Genomic DNA, 27,038 nt, shown 5'->3' on the forward strand with positions numbered 1-27,038 from the left:
GTGTGAAAAGGTTGAAAGCCAGTCTTTGCAATAAGGGCTGGCAGCAGAATCAATCCTTTGATTAAACCTCATTAACTAGGACACTTTTGGAAACCCTTGTTGAAAGACTGATCGTATCATAAGCGTCTGGAAAACCCAGTTCCAGGTCTTCTGCACACAGCAGGCACTGGAAGAACGCATTCGGATTTCTCAGTGGGCCTTTCCTGTGTAGCCAGAAATTCACGGAAGGAAACTTCTGGGCTTTCACCCAAGCCTGTAAACAAAGGTCTGGTACGTGTAGTGCAGCTGGGCCCTCCACAGGTAAACACACGGAGGTCAGGTGAGGGGTGGGGCTGCAGGTCGTGACCTCCCTCCCCTTCCACACATGCATGCCTCTCAGGGTAATTATGTGAACAGTCCTGTTGACTTGGCTGGAAAGAGGTTTGCAGGGCAGGAGCTGCTATTTCCAGATCAGGGCCTGTTCCTTATGCTGAGCCAGACGGCCTTCAACAAACGGGGCTAGTTTTGAGCCCTCAGCATCTCTCGGCACCAACCTGGGAGGCCGCCACAAAGCCTCTGAGGATGCTCGGCCTCTGTCCACACATATCAGGGCGCGGATGTGGCTCGAGCCTGGACCGCTGGCATCTCTTCATTTAGAAAGGGGGCACTGAAGGAATGGCACAAGGGGACATGCCGGTCGGGCAAAGCAATGAAGAGACTGTGAATTTCCCCCTGTCTCTTTTAGCCATCATGGGCTCTAGAATAGCTGGGACAAGAGTTGCTGTTTTCCCCCTAAAGTCTTTCTGTTTGATTCCTGGCTGAAGACAGACTTCCTGGGGCTTGGCATGGAGACAACTGGGCGCCTCTTTTTCTTGAAGCCACACATGGAAAACCGGATTACAGAGCTCTGCAGATTTTTTGTCAGTTTCACCTGCCAGCAACTGAGACATTTCACAACCAGCGCCTGACGGACTCGGCCTCTGCTTCCTTTCTCCCGGGCTTCTTTCTACCCCATCAGATGAGTCTAAAAGGTATGAAATGCCTCTGTCTGGCACACGGGATAGAGACGGGCGTTTCATCCGGGGAGGCGACAACGTCTGCCTGAGAGGCACTGGGCATGTCACTCTTGTGTTCAACAGGGTGAGAGTCCAGGGGCCCCTTTGAGGCGAACAAGAAGTTCAGGGTGTCACCTTTCAAGAGTCTGAACTCCCTCCGGTCTGGGGTCTGAAGAAGGGCGCTCTGACTCTCGAAAGCTGACACTCTGGACCTCTTGTTGGTCTCAAAGGGGCCCCTGGACTCAAATCCTGCTCTTCTGCTGCAGACCAACCTGACGACCTACCTGAAACCACTCTTCTGTTGTGAGCTGTTGTGAAGAGTTTCTACTCTTCAGATCTGTGGGACGGGAAGGAAAAAGTGAGAGCTCTGTGGACTAGGACGAGCATTCATTGGGAAATAGGTCCTTCTTCGCTTGTGGCATTGCTGGTTGGCGTCACTTCAGCAGGCTTTAAAAGGGGGCCGGACGCGCTCAGTGAGGAGGCAGCTATCGGTGGCTGTTAGCCCAAATGACGAGACGCAACCCCCCGATTCAGAGGCAGTAAAGCCACCGTCTGCATTCCAGTGCTGGGGGCAGCAACAGGCTTTGCTTGGGGGCCTTTGAGGGCCTCTGGTTGGCCACGGGAACAGGGTGCTGGACTAGATTGGCTGTTGGCCTAATCCAGCTTGGCTTCCTGCATTGTGCAGGGGGTTGGACTAGATGGCCCTGGAGGTGCCTTCCAACCCCATGATTCTATGATCTCTGCCTAAGAGGGAGGGCGTTTATACACAGAGGACAGACACTCTCTACCTTGAAGGAAATCCCACCAGGACTATACCTACTCTGCTCTCCGTCCCACTTCACGGTAAATATGAATCCAGCAATGTCCAGAAGAACCTCTGCACTTTGGGCTCAGCTTGAAAGACAACCAATGAGGCAAACACAAAGAAGTTGCGTAAGAGCTGCTTTGCGTATTAGGTTTCCTGACAGAGTTTATATAAGACGCTCTCCGGCTGTGCAGGCAGAGTGACTTCCCAGTAGAGTTCCTTCAGCCACCATGGATCTCCTCGGAGCAGGGGCCATTTTCCTCATCATCTGCCTTTCTTGCCTGATGGCCCTCTCAACCTGGCGACAGATGCACGGGAAGAGCAAGATGCCACCTGGACCGATTCCGCTACCCTTTATTGGGAACTTGCTCCAGGTCAACTTAAAAGATATGTACCGTTCACTTCTGAAGGTAATCCCTTTCACACTTCCCCATCTTTTGCTCTCACACACATATCTAAAACACAAAATTATTCAGCTGTTGGATCCTTAAACTTCTGGTTATGCTTCTGGTTTGCTTGTGAAGGCAACTCTACCTCCATCTGCCCATGTAACTCTTCGTCTCCTCCTCCCTCTCTCACTCTTGTTGTAGCATTTCCTAACTCTGTCCTTCGTGCTCCCTAGCTTTAAATCTCCTTATGAGCAACACTGATTTACATTTTAATGTGTTTCTTCGATATAATTGCTGCCTAACTAATTCATCTTTATGAGGATAGGTTTCACCTGCTGGGGATTTTTTAGCAGAAAACCAAGAAATATGTGAGCAAATGAGGAGATTGTTAGAGCAATATTTAGCTCCTGGACTATTTTAATGACTTTTAAAAAATTATTATTGATGTTATGGTTTTGTGACTTTTAATGTATTTTCTGAATGCTGTTAGCCACCCTGAGCCCCTCTGTGGGGAGGCCAGGGTTTAAATAAAATAAAAAATCATAAATAAATAATAAACGGTATGCAGATCATGTGTACAGAGCAGTTATTCTTTCCCTCTCAGAGAATTAGAATTTTTGACAAGTAGAGAAGGGAGAAAACAAAATTATTTTCCCATCCTATAAGGTGCTTCACAGAAATCAACAGCTGCCCTGTAAATCTGCATTCTCTATGGCCATAGATTCAAAGGAGTTAGCCGTGTAGTTGCAAAATAGTAAAAAGTCCAGTCACACTTTTAAGACTAACCAACTTTATTGAGGCTTAAGCTTTCGAGAACCAGTTCTCTCTGACGAAGAGAACTGTGGTTCTCGAAAGCTTATGCCTCAATAAAGTTGGTTAGTCTTAAAGGTTCTACTGGACTTTTTACTCTTCTCTATGTCAACTCTCGCCTTATGGAACAGCCTACCTGAAGAAGTCAGGAAAGGCCACCCCCCCCCCCACTCTCCTGGCTTGCTGCAAATAATGTAAAACTAAATTATTCAGGGGGGCTTTTTACTCAGATAGGAGGGCTATCCTGTAAGGTAGTGGTCTCAATGGGATACATCAGGAAAGAGACTTTACTACTCTGCGCTACTATGTACTACCTGTTGCTTCAAGTACTGTAGTTCTATATTGTCTAATATTTCAGTCGTAGAACTGCTAATGCTCTGTTCAGCACTTTTCCAACTCTGTGTATTGTATTTCTGCTCATTTAAATTTGTGCAGATTTGCATTTATAGAGCCTATTATATTGTCTATTGAAATATCCTTGAAATTTACTGAATTAAACTGTGTAATCTGCCTTGAGTCTCAGTAAAAAGGTGGACTATAAATGATATAAATAAATCAAAGATTAGATGCTGTGGTGTTTTATTAGCTTAGCAAAAAATTGGAAAAGCCAACCAGTCTTACCAGCCGTGTCAAATCTCCTATGCTTGTCTCGTGATGTTCACAATCTTCACTCATCAGAACCTGTTGGGGAAGCCTGGATGAACAGAGTCCTGAACTGGGGGGGGGGGGAGAACCTCCTGCTCAGCGGTATACCTAGGGTGGTCCTAAAACCACGCCCTCCAAACTGGCCTTCATCACAGGATTGTTGACAGAATAAAACGTTGCCCGGAGACCTTTGAAGGATGCAAGGCACACAAATGTGCTCAAAAAATAAATATTGCATTGATCAAAGATATGCAATTGCTTGACTCATCAGAATTAGCTGCAAATTGCACACGCACACACACACACCACATCTCCTGTCATGAACCAAGCAGAGCAAGTTCATGTGTATTGACTTGTTGATGCTGGGACCCAATGCCAAAGGATTAGCTGGATGATATAATTCAACCCTGAGTTAATCCAAAACACGTTTCTACTTGGGCTTTCTCTGGAGGATGCCCTGTGTTTCTTAGAGTTTTCTTTTGTCAAAGTTTGAATTACATACAATTACAGAGATAGATTTCAGAGATTATCTTGGAACTGGAAGCTGGAAATCAGCTTAGGTTTAAACACAAACAGGCTTTTCTGAATTCTCATGGTACCTTGCCAAATGGGCTGGATCTAGCAGTAACTTTCCACTAATAGATGATACTTACATAAGTGGAATGGTCCTGCCTCCCTCTTCAGAAAACAGTTTCTAGTCACTCTTGGCCACTAGAATGAGTTCTCAGCAATGAATAAAATCCCCTTGGGCTGACATTACACTTCTAATATTTCCCCCATGGTATTATACCTTTTAGCCACTCTGAAACGAGACAGAGATCCATGTGGTATACTGGTGGAGGGCCAAAAGATATTCAGACCTATGAGAAACCCGTAATCTCTAATCCTACATAGACTCTGTTAACACAAAAAGTAGCAAGGATCAACTAGCTATTATTATATGTTTCAAGAAGATGTTACAAGTATGGAAAACCTTGTTTGGTGTATGAAATCATAAGATAACACTTAGCCAAGAATTTGAGTCTCAGAAGCAGCTATTGTTAAGAAAAGGTTCTAACAAAAATGACAAGTTAAACTGCTAGCATGCTGCTTCTTTGCCTGTGACCTTCTTCTCCTTGGGTAAGGTACTTTTTGGAGCCATGTAATTCCCCTCCGTAATGGTCTTTGTATTTGTTATAATGGACTTTCTGTTGATTGAGTTGTTATTAAGAATACTAAGTAGTTATGCCGTAATAATAAAGGCTTAAAAGGGAAGCAAAGACTCCAGAATTATATTACTTGTGTAATATAAAGAATCAAAGGCGTTATCTGTGGTGTTCCACTGGCCAGGAGTTAAAAGGTTTGATATAGGAAAGCTGATTAGGACTTCTCTATTGCAGGCCTATATCTGAATCAGGCCTGACCAGAGTCATCTGAAAGAAGTTTTATCTTATGGTGGAACCAGGGCCGTTGTCACACGGGCATCTCTTCCGTTAAATTTACAGCATATAGCGTCCTACCTGTTATCGGCACAGTAACGTTTCTTTGGGTCACCTAACGGCTCTTTGCGCCACCAGCTGTCCACACCGAAGCACTCTGTTCTGTTCTCTCCTCTAACCGCGCAGAAGCAGCTCCTCCCCCTTTTTTTATTATTCTGGCATTTAATTCCTCTATAACGGAATAACAGCATATAAACATTCTGTTAGAGCAAAACATTACGACCCTTTTGTTTTTCCAACTTTGAAATTATATAAATAGCCCTTTGCCCGCAGAAAACTCCCTGTCTGACGTGATCCCCATCGCTGAAGGCTCTGCCATGGCGATTGAGTCATTTTTACTTCAGCAGAAAGTTTGCATTGTGTTATGTCGTTATGGCATTATAAAGACATAATAAAATTAAAAAAAGGGGAGTCGCAGGAAGAAATGGATTCTGGGATTGAAGGGAGGGCATAGGACGTTGCGAGGCGAAATACATCGATGTGAGGCATTCACACTGAGGCACAAAATAGCGCGACTATCAAGCACAAAGCAGAAGGAAGAAAATCGCTACAGTGTTGGAATAAGGTGGGTGTTTGCCGGGAAATAGCGCCATTTTAGCGCTAAATAAAAGCCCGTGTGACAACGGCCCTAGTGTGTATTTATCAGCCAGTCTCCAAATAATTGTCCTTAATTAATTTCGGCTTTATGCCTTTTCTCCAGCTTTCAACATAGGCCAAATCCACATTACTTCTTTTTTTCCGCGTTTTCCTTGCATTCTCCCCGCAATCCCGAGTGCCGGTCACATTACCTCATTAAACAGACGCATTTCATTCGCATTTCTCCCGAATATGTGGTCACAGTTTTTCAACGGGAGTTTCACGGTGGTCGTGAACGGGCCAATGCGCAATTTACGCGTTTTTTTTAAAAACCACCCCCCTTCCTGTCTCTCCGGCCGTTCCGAGAGTTCCTATTGGCTGATTCAACTTGCAAGTGCTCCGTAGTCTGCAAAAGACTGTTTTTGACTTCATAGCATTGGATTTATTGATTATGCTGTTTCTGAATCAAATCTGGTAGTTTGAAAAATCATTTTGGGGTGAATCCATCCTCAGAACGGACTCGCAAAACTTCCTTTTTAACTGTTTTTTTATTTTTTTATTTTATATTACTGTAATATCGAAATTACAGTGAATCAATCATTCAAAATAAAGAAAACAGTCGCTGCTGAGGGCCGCCCCAGCGGTGGGGCTGGAGGCGCTGGGAAGCCAGCGGGCTCATCGCTCGCCTCCTCTCCCGCCGGGGTCAAGAAGGTGCCCGGCAGACCGAGTCGAAGTCCGGGTGCAGCTGGAGGCTCCCGGCTCAGAGCGGAGAAGGGACTGGCCGAGGCATCCCCGGCTGAGCCAAACGGCGGGGCTTGCGGGGGCTGCCGGGACAGCAAAGGTGGCTTGGCCCGTGGGCTGGCACATCCGCGGAGGGGGGCTGAAGACAGGGATGCCGGCCGAGGAGACAGCTGCATCCCTCCAAGCCTCTCTCTGCAGTGAGCCAGTGCTGCGCTGCCGGTGGGCGAGGATGCGCTGCGCTGCGAGGCGCCCTCTCCACTGTGGGCGCTCTGGCTCAGGCGCTCGCCACGCAGAGGCCCAGCTCGTGGGGCGCCTGCCCCTGCGAGGTCGCCCATCAGCGCGGCGGTCCGCGGGAGGGGAGGGGGCGCAGCCTTCCCCCCTTGGGGTAAACGGCCCTCTGGCCACCAAGCCGGCTTGACCCCGCAGGCGCTGCCGCTCCAGTCTTGGAGACGGGGGAAGGGGGAGCGGACGGCTGGGTGGCGTCTCGGCACGCTCCACTCGCACAGACATGCAACCTGCACCTTTCAAACCAGCCTTTCAAACTGCACCTTTCAAACCACCTTTCAAACCAGCCTCTTCATCCAAAGTGACTGACCGGCCTGAACCCGCCCAAAGCTTGGCTTTGTGAAACTTCAGTAAAATTCGAGCACTGAACTGTCCTGCATAGGAAATGCCCACGAAAGCTTCCCACATGCTTCAAAATTTCCAAAAAAGAAACGGAAGAGCCATCAGTGCTGTCAGTGGGGGAAAGAGAGGCATCATTATCTTCAATGATGTTTCTTTATAACACAAGATCGAAATAACGGAAAAGTGAGCTCAAAAATTTTTTTAAAAAATGGGCGGGGGAAAAAGGTCCCGCCCAAAAAAGCAGTTTTCGAGCGGCCGTGTGACCGGAGGAACGTGCGAGAAAGGCGGATTGGAAGCAGGGATGTGAACGAAGAGGAAAAAATCACGGATTGGAGGCAAACGGAAGATATCCGATAAACATGCGGGTAATGGGTGAATGTGGATTCGACCACTATTTGGATCTCGCTTGTCTACCGCTTTTAACAAACCTTGATTTATCTTGGACAGCAAATGACAACATTTCATTATCAAAAGAGTTTTTACCCTAGTTAGTAGTCAGAGAGCAATCTTAAGCAGGTCTACTCAGAATCCTGCTCAGGTCTGTTCAATGTTGCTTGCTTCCAGGAAAGTGTTTTTACAATTGCATTGGAGAGTATTGATTCAGCAATTCTAAGAAAGAATTCCTGATCTGAAGATATTCATGGAGCAGCGCCCTTCCTTAAAACTCTCCTGTCCAATCACGGAGCTTACCCAACTCCAACCTCCTTCTCTGGACTGATTTTTAAATCCAAGTCCTACGTACTGTCAACAAAACTGAACTAGGGATTATCCTATCTTTTGGTTTTTCTTTAAAAGCCATCATTAAGCATTACTTTAGAAAATGCTTCTTCCGCAAATCCAAATTTCTACATTTGCTCTGGAAGAGTTCTGTAACACCATTGATACATTTGGCTTGGGGACTATTTACGAAATAGCAGGTCCCCTTTGGCTTTGCCTGGCTTGCCTCTCTGCTGCAGCCTTTGGCCCACTTGTTTTACCTTCTGGTGACCTGCCTGCCCTTCCTCCATGACACTGTTGTGTGGGATGAATTAGGGTGAACCATCACATGCTGCATTTTGGGTTGTGGTTTTAATTTTTGTATTGGAATTATGAAATTGGCTATTTATCTTTTATTGATGTATTATTGTTTTAATCTATTGTACTACTATATAATATTGTAACCTGCACTAGGGCCGTTTCCAGATGGCTTACCTGCCTCCGGAATGTTGCGCCATCTTGAGGGGAAAACGCGAAATATCGCGTTTTCTCGCACGAGTTTTGCACGACGTCGCACAAAACTCGCGCGAGAAAACGCAATATTTTGCGTTTTCCCCGCAAGATGGCGCAACGTTCCGGAGGCAGGTAAGCCATCTGGAAACGGCCTAGGTCTATTTGCAGGGCAGGCGGGCAAAGAAATCTAATAAATTAAATTTATTTATTTTTATTTTATTCAATTTATATTCTGCTCTCCCTGCAAGCGGGCTCTGTTTCCTTCCATTAAACGTTTCTCCTAGAAGCCAAAAATAGGCCGTCGTCACACGGGCCTTTATTTCGTCAGTTTTGCACTAGAAATTGTTTCTTCTGTTATCGTTATTAGAATGGATTCTCCCATCTTTTGATGACTGCTTGCACTTCCAGTCAGTCACATTAAAAGGGAAAAGTGCAATTTGACGGTCAGTCAAAGTGCCTCTGGAAACGGGGCCCTAAAAATCCCGCCCTTTTTAAAAAAAAAAATCGCATATTTGCACTATATCACTCTTCTATTATACCAATGTTGTGCTGGGCCAACCCAAAAGCCAACTGTGATAGGTAGCAGAGGTTTCCCACCCATGGCAGAATAGTGCTGTAGGGCTATAGCGCTATAAGGCTGATGTTAAAAAAAAATTACTTTGAGGCTTAATTGTGGGTCGCACTGGGGCTTGTGGGAGTGTAGGGCATGAGAATCAGTGTTACGTGAGACAGAAGATTGGGGAGAGTGAGCGTTTTGGTGTTGCAAAGCGTTCATAGTTGATCCAGGGCATTCACATGGAAGTGGATAAAGACAACATAAAGAGTCACAAAGCGTGAATTGGGGAGAATGGCGAAATCGCAAGAGAGCTGGAATAAGGTGAGCATTCAGTGGGAGATGGCGCTAGTTTGGCGCTAAATTTATGGCCGTGTGACGACGGTCATAGTTGGTAAAGCTTGTATGGACCCTGCTTGTTTTATATGTATTTTCAAACAAGGACATCTCATATTTTATAATCTCTGGCAGCCTTTTCCTAGCCAGACTACCATTAATTATTTAAACTGCTCTCTTATTTTTTTAAACTTTTCTTCAAACTGCCCACGGAACAATGTTCTTAAGCCCAGAGGACGTACTCTTCTCAAAATATTCCTTAAGCCAACGGCTAAAAGCAAATTTAACTTTCTTGTGCTGCAAGAGCAATGCATAGAGCTTGCTTGTGCCCATCCATCAAGCTACACTGCACAAAGGTTGTGATCATATACAGTAAATTTTGGATGTATGTCTTCTTTAACATATTTTCTAACCCAAGCACATCAGAAAAAGGAGAAGCTGATTATGGCACCTGAGTGTAGAAGAACCAATTTTATTGTAGCATAAGCTTTCGAGAATCACAGTTCTCTTCGTCAGATGCCTGATACAAAGACTGGTCAAATACAGAAGAGCAGGAGAGAGAAGAGAGGCGGCAATTAGGGGGGGAGGGGAAGGGAGCAATCAAAACATTCCCTTGCTAGTATATGTAAACATCTCCTTTTGGTGTGTGTATCAGTTGGCTTCAAAGGAGTTTGCCCTGTTAGTTTGTAGAAGCCAAACAGCTAGACCATCCAATTCCAATGCAGTATGGGCTTTCGGGAACCACAGATCTCTTTGTCAGATGCATCTGGCAGGGAGAGCTGTGGTTATCGAAGGCCCATACTGCATTGGAATTGGATGGTCTAGCTGTTTGGCTTCTACAAACTAACAGGGCAAACTCCTTTGAAGCCAACTGATACACACACCAAAAGGAGATGTTTACATATACTAGCAAGGGAATGTTTTGATTGCTCCCTCCCCCTCCCCCCCTAATTGCCGCCTCTCTTCTCTCTCCTGCTCTTCTGTATTTGACCAGTCTTTGTATCAGGCATCTGACGAAGAGAACTGTGATTCTCGAAAGCTTATGCTACCATAAAATTGGTTAGTCTTAAAGGTGCTACTGGACTCTTTTTGATTTTGCTACCACAGACTAACATGGCTAACTCCTCTGCATCTATGAGTGTAGAAGGTGCATCTACTTCTACGGGGCTTGTGGGCACAGGTCAAGGGTGCTGATTTTGATGTTCCAGTATATCTTTTGACCGTGCATTTCAATATGAACCTGCCTTTTTACTGAGATTGTTATCTGAGCCCCCCCCCCCTCATCTCTCCTGCATCTTTCAGCGGTAAGGTGGGTGGTCACAAGGGACGGAACCTTTTCAGAGGTTGGTGGATTTTCTGCCCAGGGAGTTTCATCTTGTTCCCCGCCTTCTTTTCATCCCAGAAACTGGTTTAAAAAGTCATTTCCCAAACAACTTTTGGGAACGATGAACTGTAAGAGCTTATTTTTCATCTTGGTGTTGAATTTGTTTTATTTCTTGTTGTTTTATGTTGGATTTGCTAGATTTGTTTGTTGATGTTTAGTATTTTGATTTTTTTCCTACGAGCTGTTCAAGCGTCCTTTTAAAGGGTGGAATAATGTCTTTAGCACTCCTACCCCGTAGACCTGTGGCTCACACTCCCTCAGCCTCCATGGCTCGCATGTGGACCCGCTCAATTTACTGTGACACCCCAAAGCCCCTTGCCTATCTAGGCTCACCCCCACCCCTGGACCGTTCTCCTACCCTTGTTTCATGTGTGGAGATTTCCCCATCAAAATCTTATTTGCCTCAAGGAATCTGCAACATTCAATGGAAACTAACAAATCAGAATCCAAACAGGTGTGATAGCCGCAATCAGGAAAATTCATTTAAAAAAATCATTAAAAGACAAATAAAACAATTCAAGAAACATTTTGGTGAGCATCCCAAGTTTTGGGGCTCTCTGTCTTATATAACACCTTCTTTGTCTTGCTATTAAAGCAGTCTAATTTCCCAAATAGCCCTTCCCTTTGTCCTTTCTATCCTTTCACCCAGGGCCCCTCTTTCTCTTTCAGATCAGTGACAAATACGGTCCCGTCTACACCATCCACTTGGGGCCCCGACGGATTGTGGTGCTGCGTGGATATGATGCGGTAAAGGAGGCCTTGGTGGACCAGGCAGAAGAATTCAGTGGCCGTGGGGAGCAGGCCACGTTTGACTGGCTTTTCCGTGGCTATGGTCAGTCTCTTCTTTGGCAGGGAGCTCATTCTTGACTGTGGTTTGTATTTATATGACACTTTTAGTGTGCAAAGTATGCAGTTTTAATTCCATTTGATTGACTTCTTTATTTTGATGTATTTCACCTTTATCCCCACTCTCCCAACAGCTCTATAAAAGAGATTATCATCTACATTTTTTTAAAAAAAAATAGAAGTGGGATTTGAACTTGGCTCCAACATCTTCTGCGATGGATCACTAATGTTTATGTGACTGTGATTATTAAACAATCAGATACACTTGGAAAAGGACCTCAGGGATCTTCAAGTTCAACCTCTCCCAGTAGTAATGAACCTTTATTGGAACAGCTTTATTGGTGGGGGGCAATCCTTCTCACATTACCGTGAGGATCACCTTGGACTTTGGGGTTGGAATCGACTTTAAATTTTACCTGCTTCAGGGATCCACCTCAACGAATATGGCCAAATGCATGTCCAGCCTTCAGAGATGGGGAGAGAGCCCTCTGACCACCTTTACAATTAGAAAGTAATTCCAAATCATTGTCATTAACTTCTAACATTTAACAAGGCACTTATTTGATTGCTCTCTTTCTCTCCATCAGTTATCAAAGTACCCTCCCCTCTGCCCTGACATATTCTCTTCCAGTAACTCTCTGCTCTGTCCTACTTTTACTCCTAGGAGTTGCCTTCAGTCAAGGGGAGCGGGCCAAGCAGCTGCGCCGATTTTCCATCACAACCCTGAGAAATTTCGGTATGGGGAAGCGATCCATTGAAGAACGGATCCTGGAGGAGGCCCACTTCCTACTGGAGGCACTTAGGAACACCGAAGGTGATCAAGAATTTGGGTATCTTGAGAAACCTGGTTAAATATAAAAAATAACGGCCATCAATCCAGTTACTGGTAGCAGCTCAAGATATTTTGCTGCCTTCGGAGGTGGTAGCCATGGCCACTTCCTAGAAGCTGAAGGAGCTAAATCCTGATTATGTCTTAATTCCCCCAACCCTACCAGGCTTCCCGAACTCTTAAGACTCCAAGCAGGGAGGTACCAGTTTGGTTTCCCTGGCAAAAGGCAACCAAAATGGTGGCCCAAATCTTGTGAGAAGGAGGACTATCACAAGTGTTTATGAACTGGCATGTGTGTGGCTGCTGAGTTGACAGACTTGGTCTAAAGCAGCCACATGCTACACACGCACAAAATATACAGTGAAAAATCTTTTATTATTGTTACACCTTCGAAAGGTACATAAATTGAGAAAGTGTGGCATACAAAGAGCTTTGTGGTTGCTCACTTTCACCCAGTAAGTTTTATTGCTGGGACTCCTACAGCCAGAGATTATTTGTATTTGCAGTGCTGCTTACACAAATATGGAACTGTTGTGAAGGTGTGGTGTATTGTAGTCCAGGGATGTGTTGAAATCAAATAAATGATTTGCCAAATAGCAAGATGAAGTTTATGCACACTATTCCCTGACCTGGTTTTCATGCAGACACTGAACTGGTTTGCAAACTAGAGCTAGACCTGAATCACAGGGGTGTATCACTCTCTTCCTAGGAGCACCCTTTGACCCTACCTATGTCCTGAGTCGTACTGTGTCCAATGTGATCAGCTCTATCACCTTTGGCAACCGCTTTGACTATGAAGATAAAGAGTTCCTCTCTTTGCTCAGCATGATGTTGGGAAGTTTCCGTTTCACTGCCACGGCGTGGGGGCAGGTAAATTTGGAAGGAGGGGGGAGGAAGGGAGGAAATTTTAAAAATGGATCGCCTATACAGAGATTTCTGTCTTCTTCCTTTTGGCCAACATTGTACATCTCCCACCCCAATGCACAGCTCTACGACATGTTCTCTGGACCCATGCAGTACATGCCTGGGCCGCAGCAGAAAGCCTTCAAGGAGCTTTCAGGGCTGGAGGAATTCATCACAAGGAAGGTGAAAGAGAACCAGGAGACCCTCGACCTCAACTCCCCTCGGGATTTCATAGACAGCTTCCTGATAAAAATGCATCAGGTATTATTATATTGTTAACTATGATTGTCATTATTTTATAAATATCATTTGGTACAGCTAACTGAAATTTGTTAGTTGCAAGAAAAGAGAAGACGCAGCATCTCAAAGAGCAGGATGAAGGGAGTGCGTTTGGCTAAATGAAGACAACCCTCTCATTTTGGCAATGAAAACGCCATGTGAGGATCCTATTCGTTCTTCCCACCAACTAAACTTAGATTCCCCTTTCATGACCTCACTGCAGCCCAACCAATGGCTACAGGGAAAGAGCATCTCAGAAAGTGACAACCAGCTTTTCCAGCATAATCTGTGAAATGTGTTTCCATTCTATTCCTCCTAGGAAAAGGAAAACCCAAATACAGAGTTCTTCCTGAAGAATCTAGTGCGGACAACGCTCAACATATTTTTTGCTGGCACCGAAACGGTCAGCACCACCTTGCGTTACACCCTCCAGATTCTGCTCAAATACCCAGAGATCGAAGGTGACTATGGAAGAAGGGAAGGTGGCTTTGGTTGTAATAGATCCAAGGAGGTCAAATTTCAGAGAATCTGCAGGCTTTCAAGTTTTATGAGTTCTGCAGCATGTGCTGAGCAGTCCTGTTGGGAAACATTGAAGGCTGTGCAACCTGTCCGTGCAGCTGGCTTCCCGTTTTTTATCATGGGGCTTTCCTTTCCAGAGAAAAATATCTGCAGACCTTTCTCCAGGACACTTCCTATGTTCCTAATAGCACTAGACTATTGAACTCGGAGTACAACAGCAGAATCCAATTAGATGCCTTGTAGGTTCTCAGGAAGGTGGGAGTGTAAATGAACCCGTGCAAACGCCATCTTTACATCCTGTGGATTTTTCAACAGATAAGGTACACGAGGAGATTGACCGGGTCATCGGCAGGAATCGCACTCCCAACATGGACGACCGCCTACAAATGCCCTACACTGAGGCTGTGATCCATGAGATCCAGAGATACGCTGACATGCTCCCCATGGGTTTAGCACGACGAACAACCTGTGATACCCATTTCCGAGGATACACCATTCCCAGGGTACGGCGTAGGGCTCAGCAAGCTCTATCCCTCCAGCGTCACGGGTGGACTAGTGGGATAAAGAGGGGGAATCAGGTTCTGCTGCAGGAGTTAAGACACCACAATATTTAACTTCAGCAATAGTGAGAAAACATTACCTTTCCACATGGCACAAATGGAAATGTTTTAAATTAGTTGCTGCATGTATTATTCTTACCTTGCAAAGATACATGAAAAGTTTGAAATGTTTAGCATGCCAGGAACAAGAAAGATGTATGGGCTATGGCTCGGCAGCTAAGCACATACCTGGCATGCCCAAAATTACAAACTCACTCCCTGCTATCGTCACTTAAAGGAGGGCAGAAGAGGCCTCAGCTAGCCACTGCCTGCCAAAGTACAGGATTTGTTTTCAGTAATTTTAGCTCCTCTTTCCGTAGTTATGGACTTAAAGACGGTTACAGTTGCAACTGAAAACATACCCACAAAGTTGATTGTACGTATGGTTGATGCTGGGCAGAGCCCCCCCCCCGCCCCCCGCCGCCTAGCCAAGTATGGGTTGTGCCCTCCCCACTGGAAACATCCTCCATCTGTTGAATACCCCTTAATGTGCCCTGTGCATATGTATAGTGTATTTTATTGTGCCACTGGGTATGTGTGTGTGCGTGTGTCTTTTAATCTTTGGATGTTTTATAATTTAGAGTTTTAAACGGTATGAATTATCTGATGTAATTTTAAATTTGTGTGCAAATTGTGATCCGCCCTGAGCCTGCTGGTATGGGGAGGGCGGAATATAAATCTAAACAAACAAACAAACAAACAAATATTATATACTAGTAGCCTAGTGGCCCTGATCAGAGGATACTTAAATGCAGAGATTGGAGCCGTGAATGGACAAGGCAGATCTTCCTACACACCTGAAGAACATCCCAGGTTTCCAGAAAAATCTGAGGTCTGAAAAAAACATTTTTTTAAAGCAGTCCCCTCCCCCCAAATGATAAAAGACGCACCTGTAGTTACCCGAGTATTTGTTTTTTATAATATAAGTTTTATTAAATTTTCAAAAAAGAAAAATACAAAAAAAAACCCAACAAGAGAGCTTTTTGTCTCAGACTTGAGTACAAGATAATCCATTATATAATCAATATTTCAGAAAAAATTGCAATATAGACATAAATCCATGGAAAAGGAAACTGAGTAACCACACACCCTTTCTTTCTCTCTTTATATAGTACATAGTCCATTTAAATCTCTCCAAGCACTTTTTAATTTTCTTGCTTTTTAACCCCCCTATTCCCTTTCCTTTCTCATTTCTAACAATTATTTATATTTTAAGTAAGCATTGTCTTAAAACACATTTCAATCCTTTAATTCTTGGGCCCAGGGTGTTTAACCCTTAATCTTTTCAAAAATAAAGCAAAGAGGAGAAAAGAAAAAACAGAAAGTAAAAATGAACATCGTTGCATTCTATTATTGGTCCCATTATTTGTATATGTCATTAACTAAATATTTTCTTAAAGGAGAGAAGTATACAATAAAGTTTTTGTAACAGCCTACCCTTGATCTTTAATATGTCAAGTCTAAAGCCATCTAAAATTTACTATTTGTATTTTCAGTATGCACAGGCCGAAGAAAAGAAAAGCAAATATGTGGGCAAACTTAGCTTAACCTATAATTTAAATTTAAAAATTAACTCACTTATAAGGTCCCCTCTAGTTCCCTACCATCCCCTGATTTAAAGGAGTAAAAAGACTTCTAACAAAAATCATATGAGATAGGAGGGGAGATAAGAGGCCCCCCAAGACCCATTTACGCAGGTCATACTTTGAATTTCATTTTTATTCCTCTTATCCCTCCCTCCAAAACAGTATTATGGCCCCTTCTTTGCTACAATATTTTTATTTGAGGAAAAGAAAAGAGCTCCAACAGAAGGAAAGCAAAAAGAAAAATAAGAAGGGGGGCAGAGGACTCCAAGAGGCCCTCTGCCCCACTCCCTCAAATCCAATTATCAAAGCCCCAGGATCATAATTTAAATTCCATCTTCTAGAAATGATAATAATAATTTAAAAATTCAGTTAAATTAAAGACGTAAGAAATGAGAGGGGGGGGGATAAGAGACCCCCAAAACCCGTTTACCGAGTCATACTTTGGATTTCATTGGTGTTCCTCCTCTCCCTCCCTCTAAGAACCCTTCTGTCCCACTCCCTCTAATCCAGGGCCGATTCCAGACGGCCCCTGCCTCGCGAAACGTCGCGCGTCGTCGCGCGTCGTTGCGCAGAAAACGCGAAATATCGCGTTTTCTCGAGCGAGTTTTGCGCGACGTCGCGCAAAACTCGCGCGAGAAAACGCGATATTTCGCGTTTTCTGCGCAACGACGCGCGACGACGCGCGACGTTTCGCGAGGCAGGGGGCCGTCTGGAATCGGCCCAGTTGTCAGAGCCCCAGGATCATGATTTAAGTTCCATCTTTTCTTTTTCTTCTTCTTCCTTCTCCCTCTAAAATAACGTTGCAACTCTTTCTTTCCAAGAATCAACCATAAAGAGCTCTTCTTGCCTTCCAAGCATTTTTGCAAGATGTCGATGGGTAGATTACTATGTCTCTGTTTATCTTTCTTCCTCTTTGTGATGTATTTCATAGTTGACATGTGTTGTGTGTTTTTTGCTTCGTACAGAGGTGATACACTAGGGCCGTCGTCACACGGGCATCTCTTCCGTTAAATTTACAGCATATGGCGTCCTACCTGTTATCGGCACAGTAACGTTTCTTTGGGTCACCTAACGGCTCTTCGCGCCACCAGCTGTCCACACCGAAGCACTCTGTTCTGTTCTCTCCTCTAACCGCGCAGAAGCAGCTCCTCCCCCCTTTTTTTTATTATTCTGGCGTTTAATTCCGCTATGACGGAATAACAGCATATAAACATTCCGTTAGAGCAAAACATTACGACCCTTTTGTTTTTCCAACTTTGAAATTATATAAATAGCCCTTTGCCTGCCGAAAACTCCCTGTCTGGCGTGATCCCCATCGCTGAAGACTCTGCCATGGCGATTGAGTCATTTTTACTTCAGCAGAAAGTTTGCATTGTGTTATGGCGTTATGGCGTTATAAGGACATAATAAAATAAAAAAAAGGGGAGTCGCAGGAAGAAATGGATTCTGGGATTGAAGGGAGGGCATAGGACGTTGCGAGGCGAACTACATCGATGTGAGGCATTCACACTGAGGCACAAAATAGCACAACTATCAAGCACAAAGCAGAAGAGAGAAAATCGCTACAGTGTTGGAATAAGGTGGGTGTTTGCCGGGAAATAGCGCCATTTTAGCGCTAAATAAAAGCCCGTGTGGCGACGGCCGAGATCTCTTCCCTTCAGCCTTCTGTCCACGCCCTTCCCCCTTCTTCTCCAGCTTTTGAACTTTCACGGAAAGAGACTGATTTTCTGTTTGCTTTTGTTGTAGTTTCTCCTCCAATTTTCTTTCAAATAAATCTGTCCCATCAAAGTTTTCTTCTAATTTGGCATCTGTCACTTTGTCTTTATCTGATTCGGATTCAAATGTCTCTACTTTTCTTAATATGTCATCCAACAGTTTTGAGATTCGCTGCAGCTTTAAAAATACTTCTTGAGGGAGCACCATTTTATTCACTTACTTTCAAATAGTCACCAAAGAGCTCTTAAAACAGGTAAAAAGCTACTTTGCTCTTGCTGTTTATAATTCAAAAGATTTTTGTTACCCAGCTCTCCAGGGCCGGCGCGCCCATGGAGGCCAGGTAGGCGGTGGCCTCGGGCGCATGGGCTTTGGAGGGGCGCCGAAGGGGGTGTCGGGGGTGGAGGCGCGCGCAGCGAAGCTGGCATGACTGGGATGCAGCTACTGCTGCAGCCAGCCAGCTCCGTGCTGCTGCCACCGCCGCCGCCACCACACACCCCAGCTGGGCGCAGCCTCCGGGCGCTGCCCCAGCAGCGGCTCGCAGCTTGTGCGCCCAGCTGGGGTGCGTGGCGGTGGCGGCACGGAGCTGGCTGGACTGCAGCTACTGCTGCAGCCAGCCACGCCAGCTCCGCTGCACGCTCCTCTGCCCCAGCCGGGCGCAGAAGCCGTGAGCTGTTGCTGGAGCGGCGCACGGAGCAGCCTCTGCGCGCCGCCCCAGCAGCAGCTTGAAGCTTCTGTGCTCGGGGCTCCGCGAGTTGCCCAGCCCCCCTGCAGTGCATGATGACATCTGCGATGATGTCATCACGCAGTCGGTGGCATGCGCGCGTGTGCAGGGCGTGCGCATGCGCTGCCTTGGGTGCCAGTACCTCTGGCACCGGCCCTGCAGCTCTCACCCAGAAAAACACTTTTTACAATCACTCTTCGATAACATTCCTCTGGGTCATAAAACGGCCACTTCTCCGGAGGATAATAAAAAAACCCTCCTCAAACTGAATAGCCCTCATAAAGCCATAAACAGTTCTTACTGGAGAGATGTCAAGTAGAATCACTCTTTTTCGGTCCTTCAGTTTTCTGCTTATTTATTTACCTTGTCAGGAATCTTCGCTTATTTCTGCTTATTCCAGGTCCCAGAGTTCGTAGTTCGAGAGCCACTAGGCTTCTTTCACAGTCCTTGCTTTAAGCCGGTGAGGGGAGCTACACAGGGGATTGCCTGTCCCCCTGAGCTCTTCCACCTTGCTCTGGCCTACCCCCCCTTCCGAGGGGGGGGGTTGGGGGCTTGAATTCTCGAGTCCCAAGGAGTCAGGAAGATCATGGCACTGAGCTCACAACTCAGCTGCTGAGACGGCATCACACCATTCCGGGGAACCATAACAGTTTAGCCGATATTCCAGACTTCATTTCTGTCAAGAAATGCAGGGGAAGGGCAAAGCCCTTTCCAAGGTTGTTTGGGCCTTTGAGGGTGGACTCATTGGGGCCAAACCCAGCATCAACCACGAGGCAACTTACTACTACATGACTTATGTGACTCATCCAGGCCTGGCTGCTTGCTACTATACAACAGCAGCCCTCCCCCTCAAGCCAGTGTAGCATAGTGGTTAGACTTTCAGCATAGGATCTAGGAGACCCAGGTTCAAATCACGCTCTGCTGTGGAAGTTCACTGGGAGACTTTGATCCAGCCACGGCTCTAAGCCTAAACTATTTTTCAGGGTTGTTGTAAGGAAAATATGGAGGCAAGGAAAATAATGTGAGCTGCTTTGTGGAGAAAGACAGTATGTAAATGAAGTAAATTAAGAAATATAGGTGAGGATGGAGGGCAGATAAAAGAAGTTGTTTAGTGGGTTAAAAGGAAAGAAAGGCATAGGGAAGGCTGAGCATATGGAAGCTGCCGGGAGGAGACAAAAGGAAATAGTGTGGGGAGGGAGATACAGGGAAATTAAAGTACCCCCACAAGTCCTTTTTAGGTTCTCTACCATATAACTGGGCCTGGCTCAGCTGGCACCACACAACTGGGCCACAGGGAAGAGGCTGTTGGTGGGGAGGGAAAAGTGAAGACAGGAGCACTCAAAGGCAGATGGGAAGGAGGGGGAGAAGTTATGGGGTGCAGGGCAAGGGAAAGAGGATATGGTGGGGAAGGCGAAAATGCGATACCCCTAGACGTCCTTGTGGGATCCCTACTTGTTTATATCCATCTCTCTCTAGTGGCAAGCAGGGTTGCCAGGTGTCCGGTATTCTCCCTGACAGTTGGGTATTTGGGGGGAGTGTCTAAGAGAAACATTCCCCAAATAATGGACAGCTGACTCCGCCCCCTGGAAGCTCCACTGCCCAGTCCTGGTGCCCGGCCGGCCCCCTGCAGCTGCACGGTGCCCGTAGGGGTGGCCAGCCAGCCTGGGCTCCCGGAAGCAGGGTTGGCGCAATGACGTCACTCTTTCGAAATCTGCACGTCTAGCTTGACCCTCAGAGACTCCAGTTTGGGGGCTCGTTCTCAGGGCAGCAGGTCCAAACGTGGGCGCCACCCACACTCCAAGGGCTTCTTTTAAGGTGGCTGCGCTTGCTGGCCTGTTGCCTCTGCTGTATGCGTAGACTGCAAAGGGGGAGCCATAATCAGGCACTAACAGCAAAGCCACATCTTTCATTTAACACAAAGGTTGTTTATATTTTTTATGGTTTTCTCTGGCCCATAGGACATTTCTTCAGCACCTCATCACCCGGTGGTGAAATTCCTAATATTCTGTGAAAATACTTCAGTTAGGACTGCGGTTCATTGTGACTTCGCCAGGCCCATCCTTTCCAAGAACAGCCTTCCTAAAAGACCACATAACAACCAGCTTGCCAGATAAGCCAGATACCCACCGTCCACTACCTCAAACAGAACCATGTTTGGTGGCAGATCAACGGAGTCTTCTGGTTTAGTCATTCCTTGCCTTTCTCCCAGATCCCCTCATTCTTTTCTCCTTCTTTGTGTTCAGGGCACTGAGGTTTTCCCTTTGCTGGGCTCTGTGCTGAGAGACCCCAAACATTTTGCAAGGCCTGAAGCGTTCGACCCCCAGCACTTCCTGGACGAGAATGGGAAGTTCAAGAGGAATGAGGCTTTCATGCCGTTCTCCATCGGTAAGCCCCCCTTCTGGCCCTTTTGACCTTCTCCCCCCGCCCCCCCCCAACTCCCCCCGCCCCCCCCCAACTCAAGAACTAACTTGTAGCCAAAGTACCTGGGGCTTTGCTAGCCTGGCACACCGAAAAGTAAGCTCTCCTTTCTTCCCTTCACCAGGCAAACGATATTGCTTTGGGGAGCGGCTGGCCCGTATGGAGCTTTTCCTTTTCTTCACCAGTATCCTTCAGAACTTCCGCTTCAAATCTCTGATCCCGCCAGAAGAAATTGACCTCTCTCCTATGCTGGTTGGCTTTGCCACCATCCCACGGTTTTATGACATCTGTGTCATCCCTCGCTGAAGAACAGACAACATGGATAAAAACTGCCTCACCACAACCGAATTTGTCCACGTAAAAAGGGGGGGAGGAAGGAATATCTTGTCGACAATATGTAACACTCGAATGTAAAGTTTTAATGCTAGTTTTTTACGTACCAAATATTCCCTTTGCATTCTTTTATGCCCTGTGATCTGTGTGTCCTCCTTTGCTATGCAATACTACTCAGAGTAATAATCACGGAAAAATGTTACACCACATTCTTGCTCCTTGGCCATCTACTCTGTCCCCCTTCAGCCCCTGCGACGGTCTTCCCATTCACCTTCCCAGCCGTCAGACTCTTTCCCTGCCTTTTCTTTCTCTTGGCTGCCTAGGAATTTGCTCTCCAGTCCAATGGCCCTTTGCTTTGCTTGTGTAAGCTATACTGTTTCTCCCTTCCTGACACTTTCCCTTTGAGCAACTAGGACCAAACTACGGGTTTCCTAGGGGATTCTAGGATTTTCATTCACTTTCATTTTTTTCTTTAAAGCAACTGTGGTTTGCTCCAAATCAGACCGGTGGTGGTGGGGTAGGCATTCTTACCTGATTTAAATTGCCTCATCTCCTTAATTAGAGTTACCAACAGACCTGAAGAAAAAATATCCCAGTCATTTAATAGAGGTTTAATGTGTAGAAAAGGGCAAGTGAAGCTCTTTATGGAAGGCATGGTGGTAAGTAAACTTCTCTCTGCAACCAACACCCCTGCTTTAAAGAGCGAGGGATTCTTTTTTCTCCAGGTTGTTGGCAACTCTGTTCCCAACTGCTGTTAGGCCCACAAGAGAAGAATATAGATACTCAGATAATACCAGTGACATTACAGAGGAGTGATACAAATGCACTGGATGGAGAGCTTCTCCCGTGCAGGAAGAGAACCACTCATTCAGAATCTGGGGCCTTCAGACATTTTTATGAGTGCTGCAGCTGCACAAGGATACGGTATGCACAAGTCGACCCATGCACGGGTAAAGCAGGGCAAGCTGTTTTTCAACAAATCCAGAGAGTGTGGTGGGAGAAGGGAGTTAACTTATTTCTCCTCCCCACCGTCTATTTGAAACCTATTTTCTCCCTGCCAGGTTCCCATAAACAGTCCTCTAGGCCAAACATACCGGAAGAAACAGAGTGCCACTCAATAAGAGACAGGAGGAGCCTGCCTTACTTCATTCTAATGGGTTAGGGCATCTGGTCTAGCAGAATTAGGGTCACGGTAAACGTTACTTCCATCACGAGTTCCCCATGGAGCCAACCCCGGTCCTGTGCAGACACTTGGCAGCTTTGCAGAATGGCTTGCATAAAAAAAGGAGAGCCCAAATGGGCTCAGAAAGCTGCCGGCGGGGGAGGGAGAGCTCCACGTGGAGGTATTTTGTGCACGTGAGCAGCAGAAACGGGAAAAGAGCCCCCCCCCACAGGGCCGGTGCCAGAGGTTCTGGCGCCTGAGGCGGCGAGCGTGCTCTGTGCGCACACGCACGCCATGAACTGCGTGATGACATCATCGCAGATGTCATCACGCGCCGCAGGGGGCTGGGCAGCTCGCGGAGCCCCGAGCCCAGAAGCTCCAAGCTGCTGCTGGGGCGGCGCGCGGATGCTACTCGGCCTGGATTGGGGCCAGAACGGCCTGGAGTGGGCCTCTGATGGGTAGTGGATCACTCTACCGCTCATCAGTGGCCTGATCCTGACCATTTTGGGCCCCTTTTCAGCCATTTTCAGCCCCTTTTTGCCATTTTGGGTCTGATTTTGGCCCTGAATGACCAAGATTGGGTCCAAAACAGCCAGGATAGGTGATGTCAGGGGGTGTGGCATATGCAAATCAGTTATACTAATCAAAAAGAGTCCAGTAGCACCTTTAAGACTAACCAATTTTATTTTAGCATAAGCTTTCGAGAATCAAGTTCTCTTCGTCAGATGCCTGATACAGAGCATACTGGTGATGGCAAGAGGCATTGCATATGCTAATGAGTTACGCTAATAAGTTATGCTAATGAGTTCCTCCAGCTCTTTTTCTAGGAAATGACCCCTGGCTATACGCAATTTACAATTGTTTACTTACTGTAAGAAGCTGCGTTTAGTTACAATAAGTACCGAAGGCAAGAATTCAGAGCTCTGTCTCAGAGATAATGGAACAGGCTAGCATTGTCTGTTTGCTGGATACATCCTGGCAGAAAGGAATTCTTGAAAAGTAACATTCAAAAAGTGACCATGGATGGCCACTTAATTGAGCAGGTTAATATGTTTCGGCACCTGGGTACCTTTTCCTTCTCAGCTGAAGGTTGGCTGCTGCCTCATTTCCACCGAGGCCCAGGCCCCTGTGTGTTATCTGCTGTCAGGAAGTTGGCATCCATACACTCAGCAGACCCCCCCGCCCCCCCCTGGATGCTTTCGGACATCAGGAGGCAAAATCTTGCCACCCGGCATTTAAAGCTAAGGTAGTACCATTATTATTATTTGGGGTACCTTTGACAATTGCCAAAGTAAATGAGAAATAAGATTCCTGTTTAATTTCCTTTCTGGGCGCCATGTCTAGTTTACTAAAGTGTATCACTGGTCTAGCTATTCGGCTGGAATTTGTGGAACCATCATTAGAAGCCAAAGCCTGGATTGCCACATTTATTTTTAGATTAAAAATTGTTCTTTCCCCAGAGGAGAGTTATTTACATCTAAAATGGAATACTTCTCCACGTGTAAACTGATTCATCCCAAAATGTTACACTTTGATAAATGGGGCACTAGTTGTAGAGCCCGAAGGGTTTGCTCTTTGTACTATCTGGGTCTCCCTATTCCAAAGATCTTACCTGCATACTGTAAATTTTTAACATTCCCAAATACAGAATACTTTTTTTGCTAAGGCCAGATTAAATGTTCTGCCACTGGCAGGCAGGTTTTTAGGGATCCCGTTTTCTGACTGTCTCTGTGGTTGTAAATCAGAGAATCTAGACACTATTTGGCACCTTTTTACTGACTGTAAGAACCATGTACTCGCCAGAGAGAAATGGATCTCAGTACACAGCCAGAAATGGGAGTGTGTTTTGAAACAAGAATTAGTTACAAAGCTTTTAGCCGATACTGACCCGAGTGTAACTCTTGCTGTGGCAAAATTTTTATCTGTGGTTTTTAATGATTCCCCTCCCCCCCCCCACAACAACATATTTTATACCTTGTATTTAGCATTTTGGTTATTTGATCAACCATCTTATTGAATTGTATCATTCTGTATTTTGAATTACTGAACCTGTCTGCTTATGACCTGTTTGTCTGTGAGCATGAAATAAAGGACTATTCAGACAATGGCTTATTCTGCAGAATCACACGTGTGCAATGTAACATGCGCTGACTTTGCACTAAAAAGAAGGTAATGTGTGCTAAAATTTCTAACTACGACATAATTCTGAACAAATCACATTGTGATTAGGTACAATGATGTTCTGATGTCATAATTTCTATAAAAACTCTGCCAGAGCCAGTGGGAACCATTTTTGGCATCTTGTTCTCTCTCTTATAATTGCAATTAAAGTTCCATAGACGACTCCACTCCAGCCCTTTGCAGAGGGTTAGCTGTTTTCAGGCTTAACACTGTTAAACTATCTTTGTAGAATCATGAATGATCAAATAAAAATAAGTTTTCTGCTAACTGATAAAAGAAAAACACTGAGTTTGAAATTATAATCATACTTGTATGCATCTTTAATTTACTGACTCTTTAGTTTTATGATCCTGTTATTTAGTAAAGCTTGTTAACACTTTTCTGTTGTCTGGGCACTGTTTTTTATGGACTGAAAAATGGAAACTATAGTGAAACTGTAGACTTCATATAGTAATAGGGTAGCCTGGGAGTGAGGGATCCCCCACTCCCATCCTCCACTTCCCCCATTTAACTGGCTGTGGGGGGGAACACGCCTCTTGGGTGCACTCCTGGGCCATGAGGTGCGCTCCCGGGTAGCATGGCATGCTCCTGGGCCCAAATCTCCCCGAATGAGGGCCGAATCGGCCCCGATCAGGCCCGAATTGGCCTGGATCAGGCCACTGCAGAGCGAAGCAGCGATCCTGAATCTGCCTGGATCAGGCCAGAATCAATCCAAATCGGGCCACTGTGGAGCGCAGCAGTGCTCCTGCATGCCACAGTGGCCAGATCCAGGCCAAATTGGCCTGAATTGGGCCTGATTTGGCACTGATAGGGTCCGAATCAGCCCAGATTGGGCCCAAATTGGCCTGGATTTGGCCACTGCGGAGCATGGGAGCGCTCGCAGAGTGGCCCGCAGCTCGTGCGATGATGTCACTTCCCAGAATTGTGGTGGTAATGGGGAAAACAATGGTTTTGATTCAGCAGAGAGTTCTCTGTGGATGGAAGAGAGGGTCATTTTAACTGATTCACCCCTCTACCCCATGCAACTGCCCCTGATGGCCTCCTTTCCCCCAAGAGCTGTATGGGAGGGGTGGGAGATTGAGTGCTGCAGCAGTAGGAGGGAGAAAAGGAAATCACGTTCTGTGAGTGGCAATCCCTTCTGTCTGTGGAAATGTAGGTGGTGGATCCAAGCCCGTGAATGAACAAATTGCATGAATATAATTCATTTCCTTGATACCTTTTAGTCTTCTCTTCAAAGGTTCCTACTGGAACAAGTTTGAGGTGGGTGCCATTTTGGTCTGTAATAGAAGAGCAAGATTCAGGTCCAGTAGCACTTTAAGATCCACTAGATTTCCGGACGTAAGCTTTCAAGAGTCAGAGCTCTCTGACAAAGCTAGATTTCCTGGCTCCAAGTAAGTGGGGGTGTGGATGGAGGCCCTGCCTGAGAGCTCCCTGCTGTGGAGACTTAGAGCGTGGGGTGGGAGAGGGTGACGTGGTGGGGAAAGTGTGCATAGGGTGGGGGGACTTAGCGAAATGTGAGGAGCACCGTGCGCACCCTAAAGGGAGGAGAGCTGGGTTCAGGGTTGCGAATCTGCTTGAGAAAGGAATCCAGCTATATTGACTGGTGAAGATGATTTTATAAATAACTCATACATATTTCAACTAATAAAAATATATTATTTTTATTTCTATATATTTATTTTGTTATTGATTAACAGTTAAAGGAAGTTGAGTAAGGGTTATGCCAACATATCCTGCACTTATGCCCATGCAACTCCTCCATGACCAGTAGGAAGTCAGGAATAAGTTCCTGTGCTGGTGCCCAGGCAGGCATGCCAGGGGTGGGGTGCAAATTAGTTGCCTCCCAAAGCTGCTCTTTGCCTGGACCTGTCCCCTGCAGCTGCAGAACGTTCTGCCATGAAAACCTGTGGCATAGCCCGTAGGCGCCCATTGAACGGGAAAATCCGCTCACCCCCTCCCCCTGCTCCTCTCACACCCCTACTGAGGCCGAGCCACACCCCAGCAGCCACGCAGTCCTCCACTCACCCTACATAACCTCCGGCCAGGGCGGCCAGGGCTCCAGGTAAGTGGAGGCACGGCTGGAGGCCCTCCCCAAGAGTTCCCTGCTGTGGGGAGAGAGCAAGGCGAGAGAAAGTATCGTGGTGGGGCAGGAGTGCCCGGGGGGACTTAGAGAAATCTGGGGAGTACTGTGTACTCACTCAGGGGAGGAGAGCTGGGTCCAGAATGTCCAACTAACACCTTCCTCCTGAGCTGCCTTACAGGCTTTTTTTTTTTAATAAACTTTTTATTAACTTTAAAAAACAACATACAATGCGTAAACAGGAAAACAAATTACACAATATTAAAGTCAACTATAATA

The 27,038-nt window shown here is 46.1% G+C and overlaps 1 protein-coding gene across 1 annotated transcript; it reads left to right on the plus strand.

Annotated features, from left to right (window-relative positions):
* Window positions 1–412: 412 nt before the first annotated feature.
* On the plus strand, window positions 413–25,058 carry LOC129343119 (cytochrome P450 2A13-like). The gene is made up of 9 exons (XM_054999135.1): window positions 413–2,249; window positions 11,257–11,419; window positions 12,098–12,247; window positions 12,972–13,132; window positions 13,250–13,426; window positions 13,764–13,905; window positions 14,279–14,466; window positions 20,829–20,970; window positions 21,128–25,058. Exons 1-9 carry the CDS (start codon window positions 2,070–2,072, stop codon window positions 21,307–21,309), a joined length of 1,485 nt encoding a protein of 494 aa, XP_054855110.1. The 5' UTR covers window positions 413–2,069; the 3' UTR covers window positions 21,310–25,058.
* The last annotated feature ends 1,980 nt before the right edge of the window (window positions 25,059–27,038 follow it).

Source organism: Eublepharis macularius, chromosome 15 (assembly GCF_028583425.1).
Source record: "Eublepharis macularius isolate TG4126 chromosome 15, MPM_Emac_v1.0, whole genome shotgun sequence".
In the NCBI taxonomy this organism is placed as follows: Eukaryota; Metazoa; Chordata; class Lepidosauria; order Squamata; family Eublepharidae; genus Eublepharis; species Eublepharis macularius.

Bases quoted from the DNA above. Each gene is read 5' to 3' on its own strand.
- LOC129343119 (XM_054999135.1), top strand. From the start codon at position 2,070: ATGGATCTCCTCGGAGCAGGGGCCATTTTCCTCATCATCTGCCTTTCT. The intron at 12,248-12,971 runs GTGATCAAGAAT...CTCTCTTCCTAG, and splicing joins GGCACTTAGGAACACCGAAG to GAGCACCCTTTGACCCTACC. The intron at 13,906-14,278 runs GTGACTATGGAA...ATTTTTCAACAG, and splicing joins CAAATACCCAGAGATCGAAG to ATAAGGTACACGAGGAGATT.